Here is a 14,134-nt window from a genome sequence, read left to right as displayed (position 1 = left end):
GACAGTATTTTACCTTAGTGAAATACATAATACATTTGATTCTCTCATTACTTCCTGTCTTAATCCTGAAGTAATTGTCATTTGATACACTTAATATTCATGTTTCTTTCTATATTAATCTCAAACCACCCCCAATCTTCCCTTCGGCTTCCTTAACCACCCACACACAATTATACTTCCATCAAGGTTTTGATTTCATTTAATTGCAAAGCTTACTTACCATTCATTTTTCCTCTTGTCTTTCTAGGTGCCAAACAAAGAGCTGATTCAGTTATGTTCTTCTGAAGTAGGAAACCATGAGCCTTCAGGGCAAAGCCTTGGCATTATTTCTTTCTCCAGCAATGAACCGCTGCTCAGTAAGTTGTCTTTGGCTCCTGCTGACCATTTTAATTCCACAAAGACCCCTTATCTATGGCTAAAGCTTTAGGCCCAGCAGACCCCTCTCAAGGAGAACTTTTTCTTGAAAACTGAGATTAACCTTTTAAATAAGTCAACTGAATAAATAAATTGTTGAGTGTAATGTTGATGATACACAGTGGAGGGTGGCATGCCAGAAAGGATTCAATCAGTGAGTCTGTGAATGTGTGCCATTAAAGTAATAAGCAAACTAATGAGCAAGTATGTTTCCAGTTACTAATAAGCATGCAGAGGAAGACAATTTGACTTTGCATATCCATTTTCAAGACTAGTACAGTATGGATGGATACAGGGGAAAAAATTCTACATGTCATATAATTTTTATTTTTGAAACTTCTATACAGAATAAAATAGGTTAATTATTAAAAAAAAGTCTTCATAATCATAATAAATAATGTTATTAAAATATTAAATAAATAATATTTGCTTATAGAAATGAAGGACCTTATGATAATGATTCAGTATCTGGTCTTTGCCATGAGAAATTACATTGATCTATGAAAACTTAAGAACATTTTACTTAATACTCACAATCTCTAAACCACATGGAAAGAAAAGCTTTTGAAACATAGGAACCCAATAGAAGAAATTATGTGAGAACAAGATGAGTACATGTCATTTCTGTCATCCTTTTTGGTACCAGAGTGGTCCCAGAAGATGCTTTTAGTGAATCTACAGGGTCTGAGTTTGCAAATCATTCATTTGCAAAAAGCAGTCCCTTTTCTATCTATTCAATAGTCACATAACATAAAATATAAAAAAAATAATAATGAGAACAATGTTTCTTTCTAAACCCCATCAAAAAAAGATGAGAACAGGGCAATGATAGAATGATAATACTATAGTGATAATGATAATAGCTGACATTTTTTTTACAGTGCTTTAAGGTTTGCAAAGCACTTTATATACATTATCTCACTAGACCTTGAAGAGCTATAATTACATTTTGATTATTACATCTGAGACCTCCATTGAATCAGGGACCATGAGAAATCATCCAAGTTATTCCTTGGTTTCAGATAGGATTATATCTAAATCATCCCAAACAACCTTTTTTTTTTTAGGCAGTTGGGGTTAAGTGACTTGCCTGGGGTCACACAGCTAGTAAGTGTCAAGTGTTTGGTCCAAAGCTGGATTTGAACTCAGGTTCTCCTGACTTCAGGGCCGGTGCTTTATCCAGTGCACCACCTAGCTGTCCCTCCAAACAAACTTTTAAAAGCCATATTTTGTTTTTCAAAGAGTTCCAAAGGATTTTAAAGAGGTGTACAATCTCTAAGTTGAAATATATACATGTGTATGTATATACTTAAGATAGCAGCAGATGAGCTTAAATGGATTTTGGGCTGGACCTGTGATTACATCCATGTTGGGAGCTCCTGGTGAGGAACTTTCTCTCTGAATGCAGATTGGCACCTTCTTTGAAACTTAAGAGTTTCAAGGTTGAAACTTAGAGTGCCTGGGGCTCTGAAAGTGAAATGGTTTAGTGACTGAAGGATCTGTATTATAGTCTGTGCTGGTACATGGCAAGACACTTGACTTGAATCTTGGTCTTCCGGTCTCTGAGACCAGTTCTCTCCCCGATATGCCATGCCATCTCTGGTCTTCACTTATTTGATGCCTGGCTGAAATTTAAGTGTTCTGTGTTGATAGCAAATTTCCTGATCTACCAATCTAGTAACCTCATTAAAAAGAAAAGAAATTAGGTTAGTCTGGCATAACCTGGTAAATCCATGCTGGTGCTTCATGATCTGTAGTTCCCTTTCTTGATGCTTAGGAGTTATCCTTTTAATAATGCATTCTAGAATTTTGCCAAAAATTGAAGTGAAGGAAAATGATTTCCCTTCTCTTCCAACTCAGTTGATGTAGCCACAAAAGGGCTAGAATGTAATCATAAGGCTTCAGTGGAGTGTTTAACTAAAAATAGTAGTTCGAGGTGTCAATGCATTTATCTGGTGAAATACTTTTCTGGTTGAGTCAACAAGGGAACAAAATAATTTGCTGAAAAGACAAACTAGCCATGCCTAAGCCCTGAGGAGCTGGAGGCAATCAAGGCACCTATAGAATGAGGCTTCAGCACAGTGGGAGGGGACATTGGCTCATCATTTGAAGAATCTACTATCATCTCCCTCCATTCTTTTTTAAATATTGGGATAATATTTTCCAGTCCATTGTCCTGTGACTCTTCTCCTGTGCTGTATAATTTTTATTTCTTTCTCTCTCTCTCTCTCTCTCTTTCTCTCTCTCTCTCTCTCTCTCTCTTTTTTTTGACAAGGCAGTTGTGGTTAAGTGACTTGTCCAGGGTCACAGAGCTAGTGAGTATCATGTGTCTGAGGCCGGATTTGAACTCAGGTCCTCCTGACTCCAGGGCCAGTGCTCTATCCACTGCACCACCTAGCTGCCCCTCTCCATAATTTTTCAAGGGTCACTGAGAGTGGCTCAGATATACCTGCAAGCTCCCTCAATATCCTGGGATTCAGTTCATCTTGGCTTATTGACTTAAATTCATGGAGGCCAGCTAGGTAATAATAATAATAATCATGATGAAACATTTACATAGCACTTACAATGTGCCAGGCACTGAGCTAAGAGCTTTAAAATTATTATTTCATTTTATCTTCACAACAACCCCAAGAGGTAGGTACAATTATTATCTCCATTGTACGGATGAGGAAACTGAGGCAAACTGAGATTAAGTGACTTGGGGTCACACAGCTAGTAAGTGTCTGAGGCTGGATTTGAACTCAGGTTTTTCTGACCCCAGGCCTGCCTGGTGCTCTATCCACTGTACCACCTAGCTGCCCTAGGTACTCTCTTACTATCTCCCCACTTATCTGCACTTTAAATTCTTTGTCAACCAATACTTTCTAGTCAAGAGTACACTCTCCTTGGTGGAAAAAAAAAAACAGAAGCAAAATAAGGAGTTGAGTATTCTCCTTTCTTTCTATTATCTATTATCATTATCCTATCTATATCAAGTGGGTTGCTATCTTTCTCTTTCTCTCTTTTTTAATCATTCTCTAGCCCTTAATAAAGAAATAAGCTCCCCTTTTCCTGTCTTAAGCTTTCATTGCTAGCTTCAACTCATTCTAGCCTTAAACTTTGTTGCCATTCTTAAGTTATTATGACATATTTTTGTTATTCATTCTCTTACCTGTTCTAACTTCTCTTATGATTGTCTTTTAAAAATCTGTGTTATTCTATATGGATACTTCTTTTTATAAAACTCTACCTTCTGAAAAGTTATTGACCAAGGAAGGGATAGAGAGCATCATAGGAGATAAAATAGATAACTTTGAGTATATAGAACAAAAAAATTTTTAGCAAACAAAATAAATGTAATTAAAATATAAGGGAAACAGTTAACTAGGAAAAATTTTACAGCAAATTTCTCTAAAAAAAGTTTCAAGGGATCTTTTCCAAAGGCAATTGATACAAATATATAAAAATAAGAACCATTCCCCAATAGATTAATGGTCAAAGGATATGAACATTTTCAAATAATGGGAGCTTGCTATCAACAGTCATATGAAAAAATGCTCTAAATCACTAATAATAAGAGATATGCAAATTAAAACATCTCTGAGGTTCCACCTCATACTCATCAGTTTGGCAAAGATGAAATAAAGGGAATGGGCTATAGAACCATAAGCATACTGTTTAGAGAGATGTTTAGAGATACACTGTTTAGAAAGATGGGAATTGATCCACTATTCTGGAAAGCAATTTAGATCTATGCCCCAAAAGTCACTAAACTGTGCACCCCTTAGATCCAGGGATACCACTCCAAGGCATATACTCTAAAGAGATCAAAGAAAGAGGGAAAGGATTCATAGGTACAAAAATGGTTCTAGCAACACTTTATGTTACAGCAAAAAAAACTGGAAACAAAGTAGGTACCCACTAATTGGGCAATGGCTGGATAAATTTTGGCATATGAATATAATGGAATATCATTGTACCATAAGAAATTATGCAAAGGAGAGATTTAAAGAAACCTGCGAGGGCTTGTGTGAATTGATGCATAGTAAAGTGAGAAGAACCAGGGGAACAATTTATATAATGAGGACAATATTATATAGGAAAATATCTTTGAAAGACTTAACAACTATTTTCAAAGAAATGACCAATCATAGCTCTAGAAAAGCCATAATCATGATGATGATGATGATGATGATGATGATATATGCTTGCCACCTCTCAGCATAGAGATGATTGCCTAGAGATGCAAGAGGAGACATACATTTTCAATTTTTGGATTATATTACTTGAATATATTTATTTGTTACAAGGGAAGGCTCTTATTTTGGGGGAGGAGAATGTTATGGAGAGTGAGTAGTGGAATAGCAACGATCATGATTGGATTTGTATTACTTGACTATATTTGTTACAGGGAAGGCTTTTATTTGGGGGGAGAGGTTATGAGGAATGAGTGGAGAAATAGTGATAACCAAAACGAAAAAGAAAAGAATATCAGTGAAATATTAAAACATACGCAGAAGAGAGCAGGAGGTAATTCAGAAGTGTTGAAACTGCCCTAACAGTATTTAAATTTAATATACACTTCAAAAACTTAAGTATGTTTGTAAAACTAACTTAATACAGTCACAGTGTGATATACAGCCCTCTTTTTCTTTTCTTCTTTGTATAAGGAAATGATCATGTTTGTTGATGCTTGGCAAGTGTATAATAAAAAGAAACAGTTTTCAAATAAATAAATAAAACTTTCCCTTTTCCTCATAAGAATAATTTGTGTTTGTGTCATCAGAATTTCATTCTTATGAGCATACCTTAGCTCGAGCCAATTTCCCTTGTAGAATCTTCGTTAATGGAATCTGCAGTATCCTTTTGATGAACTTTTTGAAATCCACTCTCCTCCAAATTTGGAATGCATGTCGGTCTATACCTCACTTTCCTTTCTTTGTCCATCATGAACAGTGAGAGTAGTCACATCCCCTCAAGGTTCTTTTCATTTCTACTTCAGAATCAGATCCAGAAGAGTAGTTGCATTATAGTTTTCCACATTTTCAAAAAGAGAAGTCAAGAATCTATCAGCTATTCCACTTTTAACAAAAAGACATCTCCAGCAACTGTCTAGATAGCTGAAGTTTACCTTTACCACTATATCATTCCTTCATACCTGCCTTAAAATGTGCTTCTGAAACTCCTTATTCATTTCCTACTTGTGGGTCAGTGGTCTGTACTTTCTTCTACCATGACATTGCTTCTGTTTCTCCCCACCGTTAATCCTCATCCAAATATCCAGATGCTCTCTACCATGCTTCTCCCTTCCCATTTGTAAAATACTTGGTAAGAGTATATCTTCTGGGTATTCAATGCTACTCCACTATGCCTTTTACCTATTCTCTTCCCCGTGTTGAATCAGGTATAACCTTCTCTTACCATGTTTTCCCATTTAACCCTCGATATTTACTCTGTGTCTCTTTTAAAATTTGTTAGGTGACAACACACAGCTGGATTTTGATGCAATGTGTGAAAATGATGACACTGCCATGGCTGCCTTCATGAATTATTTAGAAGCAGAAGGAGGTCTGGGGGACCCAGCTGACTTTAGTGACATCCAGTGGACACTCTAGCTCATGTCTTTCTCTACAAATGAGTAGTGTATAAAAGTGTTTAATATACAACTGTATATTCCTCAGTACTGTATTAATCCTATTTTTACTTTTCATTCAAATTACTGATCTACTGATTTGTACTGAATTGCAGCTTGCTGATGAAGGAATAGGTGAAAAGCTGCAGTTTTTCCACCACTGGAGAACCTCAGAGTTTATTACTAATCCTTTATAGAGTGAGATTGCTTATACTCATGGTTTGGCTCTTTTATGCTAAAATGTTCTTATCCTTTATTCCCCAAAATGTGCATTGTTCTTTGTATGATATTACTTGTTTATTTCTTTGTGTGATATTTGAGTTCATGAGATTAATTATATGATGTATTTTTCTTTTCCTTTTTGTATCGATAAAGAGCAAGCTTGTGTTATTTGATATGTTTTCAATACTTGAGTGTGTAGCTCTTAACTGACAATAGGGTTTATAGGCTATAAGGACAAGGGGAGTACCACAAAATTTAAAGGACAATGCTATTTGTAGCATAATCACACAGGATATTGTATGCACTCTTTATAGGCTAGCATAGGAACCAGATCAAGAAATACAGGCTGAATCTGGTACTCTGAGTTAGGTCCAGAGGAGGAGAGGTCAAAGAACACAGGATTTAGAATCAAAGAATCTGAATTTTAAATCCGGTTCTTCAATTATTGTCTATATGACTTTAGGCAAATCACTTCATCTCTCCAGGTCTCACTTTCTTCATCTTTAAAATGACAGGCTTGAAGCTAGATTGTCTCTAAGTTCCCTTCTAGCTTGGAATCCTATGCTTCTGAGTCAAATACTTCTTAATCAAAGCTTACAAAAAGTATTGAGAAATTTGATGTTTTATTCACAGGTGGGATTTTTTAAAATTGTTTTTTTTTAAAGAGCCTTTTTAAGGTGCCTTAAAGCCAGGCTATTGATTTCTTTCTATATGTAAATCAGTAGACTCTGCTTTACTCAGTATTCCTACTGTCAACTTTGGGCATGGAATTATTATACATGAATTTTAGAGCCGGAAGGCATCTTAGTGATCCCTTCTCTTCATATAGATAAAGAAACTGAGGGCCAGAAAGATTAAGTAACTTGCCCAGGATATATGCTAAACAAGTCATCTTTGACAAATATTTGTATAGAAAGTAGTTACTTATGGCTTTCCATGTTGAGAAAGGAGCAGGCCTCACCAACCAACCCAGGGACTGGTCACTATCTTCCTCATATTCATGGGGACAAGTAGTCATTATTTCTCTTCAGAATAATAAAAAAAAAATACCCTTTTTAGACATTGGAGATGAATAAGAATCTACAGTTTAACAAAAATGTATAACATAGAAACAGTATGGCATAGTGGTTAGAGTTGGCCTTGGAATCAAAGTGACATGAAGTCAAGTCCCACCTATGAAACATACTAGCTGTGTGACCCTGAGCAAGTCATTTAATTTCTCCATGTCCCAGGCAACTTTCTAAGACTTTAACTTTCAGAGCAGTTGCTGATAGGCCTTGACAGAGAGAGTTTCTTTACTGTTGATTGTTTGGAAGAGGGAGATCCCTACACAGATGTAATCAGAGGTTCATACAATGGAATGTTATTACTGGAATTAATTAATTATTCAATATTAATTAATTAAGGAGAGATGTTTAGGCTAGAACATCTCTAGCCTTTCAGGAGGACGTTGTGGAAAGTAACTTCCCCAAAAACCTTCCACTGGCGGAGATGGAGCCTTGGCCTGTCTAGACTAATGGCTAGACCCAGTGTGGGATTTATGTTCTTATGCAGGCTCTAAATTTCAATTTTTATAAGGAGAAATGGAGTACAGTAAGTTTATGAGTAACAATATGGACTAAATAAAATTCTCTTGAAATATAAAAGATATTGCCGTGAGGGGGAGGACAAGTTAGCACACATTATTTAAGAAAACATTTTGCTGTTACAGGATCCTGGTATGTGTCACTAGGTATGAATAAGTTCTGGATCTTGAAAACCTGGGAAAGGCCCAGCCCATTTTCAGGCACAGAAAATCTCAGGAGGGATGGGTTTGACCTGGGACAACTTGAGCTATATTGTTAACTGAAGGTGGACCAAAGGATCCCATCTGCTTGGTGTGTTTATCCAGGGCTCTAATGCTTACCTCAAAACTAATGAGCACCCCCCCCCCAAAAAAAAAAAGAGGGAAAACTAATGAGCCCAGCTACGGCATGGTTGGATTTGAATGGGTCAAGATTGGGTAGCTCCTGGAAAGGCTCATGGCGCCAGAACATGAAGTAGGGTTTTCAGGTGTGGCAGATCCCTGCTTTACCTACCCACTGCAGAACTTTTCCTCTTTCAAAAGTATAGGTTTTCATATAGTCAACTGAGGAGAAGATCAATTGCTTTTTGGAGTAATTATTAATAATAATAGCTATCATTTACATAATGCTTTAAGATTTGCAAAGCACTTTACAGATATCATTTTAGCCTCACAACAACCCTGGGAAAGAGGTGCTATTTTCATCCCAAATTTACAGATGAGGAAAGTAAGGCTAAGAGAGATTAAGTGACTTGTCTGGGGTCACATAGCAAGTAAGTGTCTAAGGATGGATTTGAACTCAGGTCCAGCACTCTATCCACTTCTCCACCTCTTAGTAGTTGATCCTATACTATATCCACTAGTCTTGCACAGGACAGACCTTTCATAGGTCCTCTGACTCTTTAACCAGAAGCATTTGTTTCAATGACGCATAGTATAATACTGTTTTATCACTGCTGGTAAGGGGATTTTTCTGGAACAGTGTATGTTAACTATATGTTCCTCTTTGGAAAAAAGTAGGATATTTATATGACTTAAAATTTATTATTCTTTTCCTACCACAAATCATGTACATGTTATATTTTGGTGGAAAACAGCATACTACTTTATATTATGCTATATATCAGGGTAGAAAGAGTAGAAAAAGTCAGGAAGTCTTGAGTTCTGGTACTGACTGGCTCTGCAGTAAACTTGGCTGTGTCACCTGAGGCAAGCCACTCAGAACCTCAGTTTCTTCATCAGTAAAAACAATCAGATCAGAAAAGGTGATCTTTAAGGTCACATGATGCTTTGTCATTAGAACACACAGGACTGAAACATTGGGGTCAGAATCCAGTATATTATATGAAGGGATTATGTTATCCAGGTGGGCCAAAAGAATAGTTCATATTATTTACCTGAGAATAACAGTTCTATGAAGCATTATTAAGTATAAAGTAGACCTCGTGTGGTACAAAGTCAGGCTATAAATGCAGAACTATTCATGTACCAATTTTTTATAAAAACCTATCTCAAATTGTAGAAGATGAAGCCATCTAAAAATTATCAGACTTTTTTTACAGTGTAGATGAACAAATCATATTTAAGGTGTATCACGTCTTTTAGTAGTGTACTTGATTTGCTTAAAAGTAATTGAGAAAAAAAAGAGAAAAATGTAAAAAAAAGTGACCTTAAAACAGATATTTTGTTAAACAAAAGAAGTTAAAAGAAAGTCTTAAGAATTCTATAAATTATGTGGTATTTACAGTAATGAAAACCAAAAAAAATGCAGAGTTGGTGATGATGATCATGGTATTCACCAGATGTGTATATGTAAATATGCTTAAAAACTAATTTTTAGAGCATGTGTTTCAGTTGCAATCATTGTCATGATCTAGAGACAAACTTTCAACACAGGTGACAATTATCATCTAGAAGTGAAGATTAGGTTTATCTGCTAAGTTAGCATTGGTGAGCAGAGCAGATAGAGCTCCTAGAAACAACTTCTTGCCCACCCCCCCAAAAAAAAAGTCATATTGAAAGCAAATACCAAGCAGATACTAGAGATCACTTTTTATGTATAGTGCTTTGTTTTTTTCATTGGAAATTTAATGGACCAAGCCAGATAGGACACTAGAAGGGCAGTTGTGACTCCTTTACATAGTATAAATTTTTATCTGGTAGTTCTGAGTTAAACTTTCACTGTGCTACCATTAAAATAATGGCTATTCTATAAGATATCTTATGGAACACATTTTCTGAGAAGAGTCTAGGTATGTACTAGGCGTTAAAAAATAACTTGGCCACATATTGATATAACCTTTGGCAGGAATTTCTTGGAGGATGTTGAGTCTCAGAAAATTTTGGCCTCGGGAAAAAAGCCTGTTGAAACTTTTGCCTGGGATAAGCTTTTACACATTTTGCCAATTAGAGATGTAGACAATGTCAGGGGCAACTGACTTACTCAATCTTTATTTTAGGCCAGTGTTTACTAAACTAATTTGGACACAGAACACTTTGGGATTTGACATGCACTGTGGACACATTTTTGTCTCTAAAACTGGTTTGGCAGCATGGACTACCCCTAGCCTAGAGAAAAATTAGGGACTTTTGAAGCAGAAAAAAGAAAATTAAGCCTATTTTCATACCCCAATATTGCCACGTGTAAATAGATATTTTTGATACATGACTGCATTTTTAATATTTTAAAGAGGAAAGTGTTGCTTGGATTGATATCCTCTTACAGAACCCCTGGTCATATCATGCTGAATGTTAACCAGGGTGCTGGCCTGGTTTAGACTTTCCTTTTATACATTTCTTAGCTCTTTTCTGATTCACCTGTATTTATGTGTTTGTATTTACACATATGTGATCAGTAATGGAAAGGGAAAATTAAACTATGTTTTATAAAAATTATGGACTTAGGTGATTTTTTAAAAAAAATATAGTAACACTATATTCATCTGGAAAAAGCACACCATTAATATCCCTCCTAAATAGAGGGCAAAGACTGGAGGGAAACTCTTGCTAGTGAACAATGAATTATAAATACCACCTGAGCAGCCAGCAGACACACTTGAAATTTGAAATTATGTCATTGATCAGCTATAATCATTCTTCTATTCCTCTCTGTTTGAATACCTACTACTCTCCCCAAATCATCTATTAAACTTCCCCTTTTCTCCATTGGCCTTTATTGTACCTCTCACCTCTCTGAGCAGATGACCTCAACTCCCATTTTGCAAAGATTAAGGCCATGGATTATAAACTCTATTCTCCAACACCTTAAAAGCTCTGTGCATTTCCACCTCTTGTCTCCTTCTTTGCTCTAGTGTCATAGGATGAGTTGGCCCCTCTCCTGCTCTTCTAACATGCACTTTGAATCCTATTCCCCTTTTCTTTAAGGAGTTTGCCCTATTGATCAGTCACAGTCTCTAACCACTTCCTTTGTTGCTGCTTGGATTTCCTAAATCCTTAAAAAGGCCTCACTGGGCAACAGGACCATCCCTTCATGCTATCATGCTATACCTCACTGCCTTTTCACTGCTAAATAGATAGAAAAAAAGTAACATGGAGGAGGCAATTCCAAGATGCCTGAGTGAGTAGTAATAATTAAGACTAACTCATATTTCATCACCTCAAAATAGCACCAAATGTGCCAAATAAAATAAAATAAACAACCAAAGAAAGGAAAAAAAAAGAAATTTGCAGAGGAAAAATCTCATAGAAAAATGAAAAGAGCAACTAAAAAAATGTGTAGCACAAAAAGGCCCAAACAAAAATGCCAACAAGATACCCAGATGCAAAAATGGATTTACAGTAAAAATCTTCAAAGTAGATTAGAAGTGCTATGAGCTAAATGAAAGGAAACTAGCATCTAGTAAAATGGATACAGAATCGAACAGAAAAAAGACAAATATGATACTTGATAGCTCCAAGATTCAGTGGAAAATCTTAATAAATCAATGAATTCTCTCTGGAAAGGCCCATAAAGAAAACGTGAATACACAGGGGACAGAACAGATAACAAAACAGAAATTTAAAAACAAATAAACAAAGAAGAACAGAACTGGGTTATCTGTAATCCTAACATATAAAAACATCAGAAATAACAGCCAAAGCTTGCTGAGAATTACGCATCTCTCAGTAGACACAAAGAATCTGAATGCCATGTTTCAGGAAATGATAAAGAAAACTTCCTGGAAGTAGTAATTAAAGAGGGCACTCCGATGGAACATAAGTCTGAAGGACTGTGGAGTTACTTGAAGGAAGTGGGACTAACCAAGTAAAAGGAGTCAACTCTAGCCACCCCATGTGCTTTACCTATTTGGGGGTTCTTCAAATGTGGTAGTTCTTATAGAAAGTGGAGGACCACTGGAGAGGGAAGGAGGGTTGTTTTGCGCTGTTCAACTGTTCATCTGTTTATGGGCTTGGGTGTGAGTATTCAGTGTTTCTGCTGTTTCCTGTCCGGTCAAATAAAGCCTGTCCTATATTTGATGTGTTGTGGGTCTGAGTGCTTGCAAAGGAACTGAAGGTCCTTTATCTTTTCTGAACAAACTTAACTACATGCATAATTCTGATAGAGTCAAGGAAAAGCTAGCTGGAGGCATCAGTCAAAGAGATATATATTAGTGAGAAGTTACCCCCAAATGGAACCTGGCCTGTGTAAACCTAACACATTTGGTTCTGTACTATGAGTCATGCCTTAATTCTCTACTAAGGAAATTACAAAACAATATCCTAAATAATGAGTGAGTAAAGGATCAAATTATAGTGTAACAAGGGGGTTGAATAGTGCATATATAGAACATCATTCCCTGCTTCTAGCCAACTACATGTGCATGACCCAGTGCTGAGCAGGGTTGGTACTTTGGGGATGATGAGGCCTGCTCTTTCTGGCCATCTGTGACTCAGAGTTTAAGGCCTTTCACTTTGAGATTAAGAAGCTTCTCGTTATTGGCCACTGAGCTGGAAGAACAAATGACTCATCGGACCTTTAAAAAGGGAGAGACTCTGGCCCTGCCATCTATTCCAGTGCTCTTCAAGAAGAAAAGAGAGAGTCAGGGACTCTCTTCAAGTTGGACAAAAATAGAAAATAGGTGGTTTGTATTCAGAGACCTATCACTTTCCCTTTCTATATTTCATTCCTTTATTCATTTCATGCTTTTCCTCTCTCCTCTCCCCTACACTCTCCACACAAAAAAAATCTCCCATCCCTACAGACCTTTTGTCTCTCTAGGCTGCCTCACCAGTCAATACTCCAATGTGTACTCCTTGAGGGCAGGGACCTTTTCTTTTCTTTTCTTTCCTTTTCTTTTCTTTTCTTTTCTTTTCTTTTCTTTTCTTTTCTTTTCTTTTCTTTTCTTTTCTTTTCTTCTTCTTCTTTTTTTTTTGCCTTTCTTTGTATTCTCAGTGCCTGGCATTATTATATATGTGTTGACAGATTGACTCTTGATGATCTAATTAACTACCACGGATTTACCTTTCATCTCTCTAGGAACATGATTCCCAAATTGACACATATAGCCCTCATCTCTTCTGACTCCTAGGCTGGAATTACCAAATGCCTGCTAGACATCTCCATGTGTATGTCTCATAGTCATCCCAAACTCAACATGTCTGAAACAGAAATCATTAACTTCCCTCCAACCAATCCCTTTCCTATTTTCTAGTAGGGGCACTACAATCAGTGGGTCAGTAAATATTTATTAAACATCTATTATGTGTCAGGCACTTTACTAAGCACTGGGGATACAAAGAAAGGCAAAAGACAGGCCCTGCTTTTCAGGTACTTACAGTCTAATGGAGAAGACAACAGCAAACAACCACTTACAAACAAGATATGAACAAGATAAATTGATGATAACAGATTATGGAAGATAATGAAAGGCACTTGCATTAAGGAGAATCTGGAAAGGCTTCTTATAGAAGGTGGGATTTTAGCAAGGACTTGAAGGAAGCTGAAGAAGTCAGTAGGTGGAGATGAGAAGGGATAGAATTCCAGGCATGGGGGATAGCCAATGAAAATGCCCAGAGTCCAGAGATGCAGTGAGTTAGTTGTTCAAAGGACAACAAGGAGGCCAGGGTCACTGCATGGAAGAGTGTCCTTCCAGCCACCCACATTCACAACTACTCTCCCTCTTTTTCCCTACCTAGCCAATCCATTTAAAGGTCTTACTGAGTCTGCCTCTACCATGTGTTAAGGGCTGTTAAGGGGTCCCCTGAACTTATCTTTTTGAGTTACATATTTTCCAGAAACACTGGACCCAGAGCATGCAGGAAGCCCTGAATGTGTGAAGGACAAAGCTGACATAATTTGTAGTTGCACCCCAAGCTGGACT

The 14,134-nt window shown here is 36.8% G+C and overlaps 1 protein-coding gene across 2 annotated transcripts in view; it reads left to right on the top strand.

Annotated features, from left to right (window-relative positions):
* The window catches only part of BMAL2 (basic helix-loop-helix ARNT like 2), a 91,739-nt gene extending 79,449 nt beyond the window's left edge, over positions 1 to 12,290 (top strand). For both annotated transcript variants that reach the window (XM_020965114.2, XM_020965111.2), the window contains exons 15-16: positions 248 to 356; positions 5,875 to 12,290. In XM_020965114.2, coding sequence (XP_020820773.1) covers positions 248 to 356; positions 5,875 to 6,011 — 246 coding nt within the window. In that variant the 3' untranslated portion in view covers positions 6,012 to 12,290. The remainder of the gene's footprint in view (positions 1 to 247; positions 357 to 5,874) is intronic.
* Positions 12,291 to 14,134: the final 1,844 nt, after the last annotated feature.

This window comes from Phascolarctos cinereus, unplaced genomic scaffold, assembly GCF_003287225.1.
Source record: "Phascolarctos cinereus isolate Bilbo 61053 unplaced genomic scaffold, phaCin_HiC Scaffold_1;HRSCAF=81, whole genome shotgun sequence".
Classification (NCBI taxonomy): Eukaryota; Metazoa; Chordata; class Mammalia; order Diprotodontia; family Phascolarctidae; genus Phascolarctos; species Phascolarctos cinereus.
This window is presented reverse-complemented; position numbering and strand designations above follow the sequence as displayed.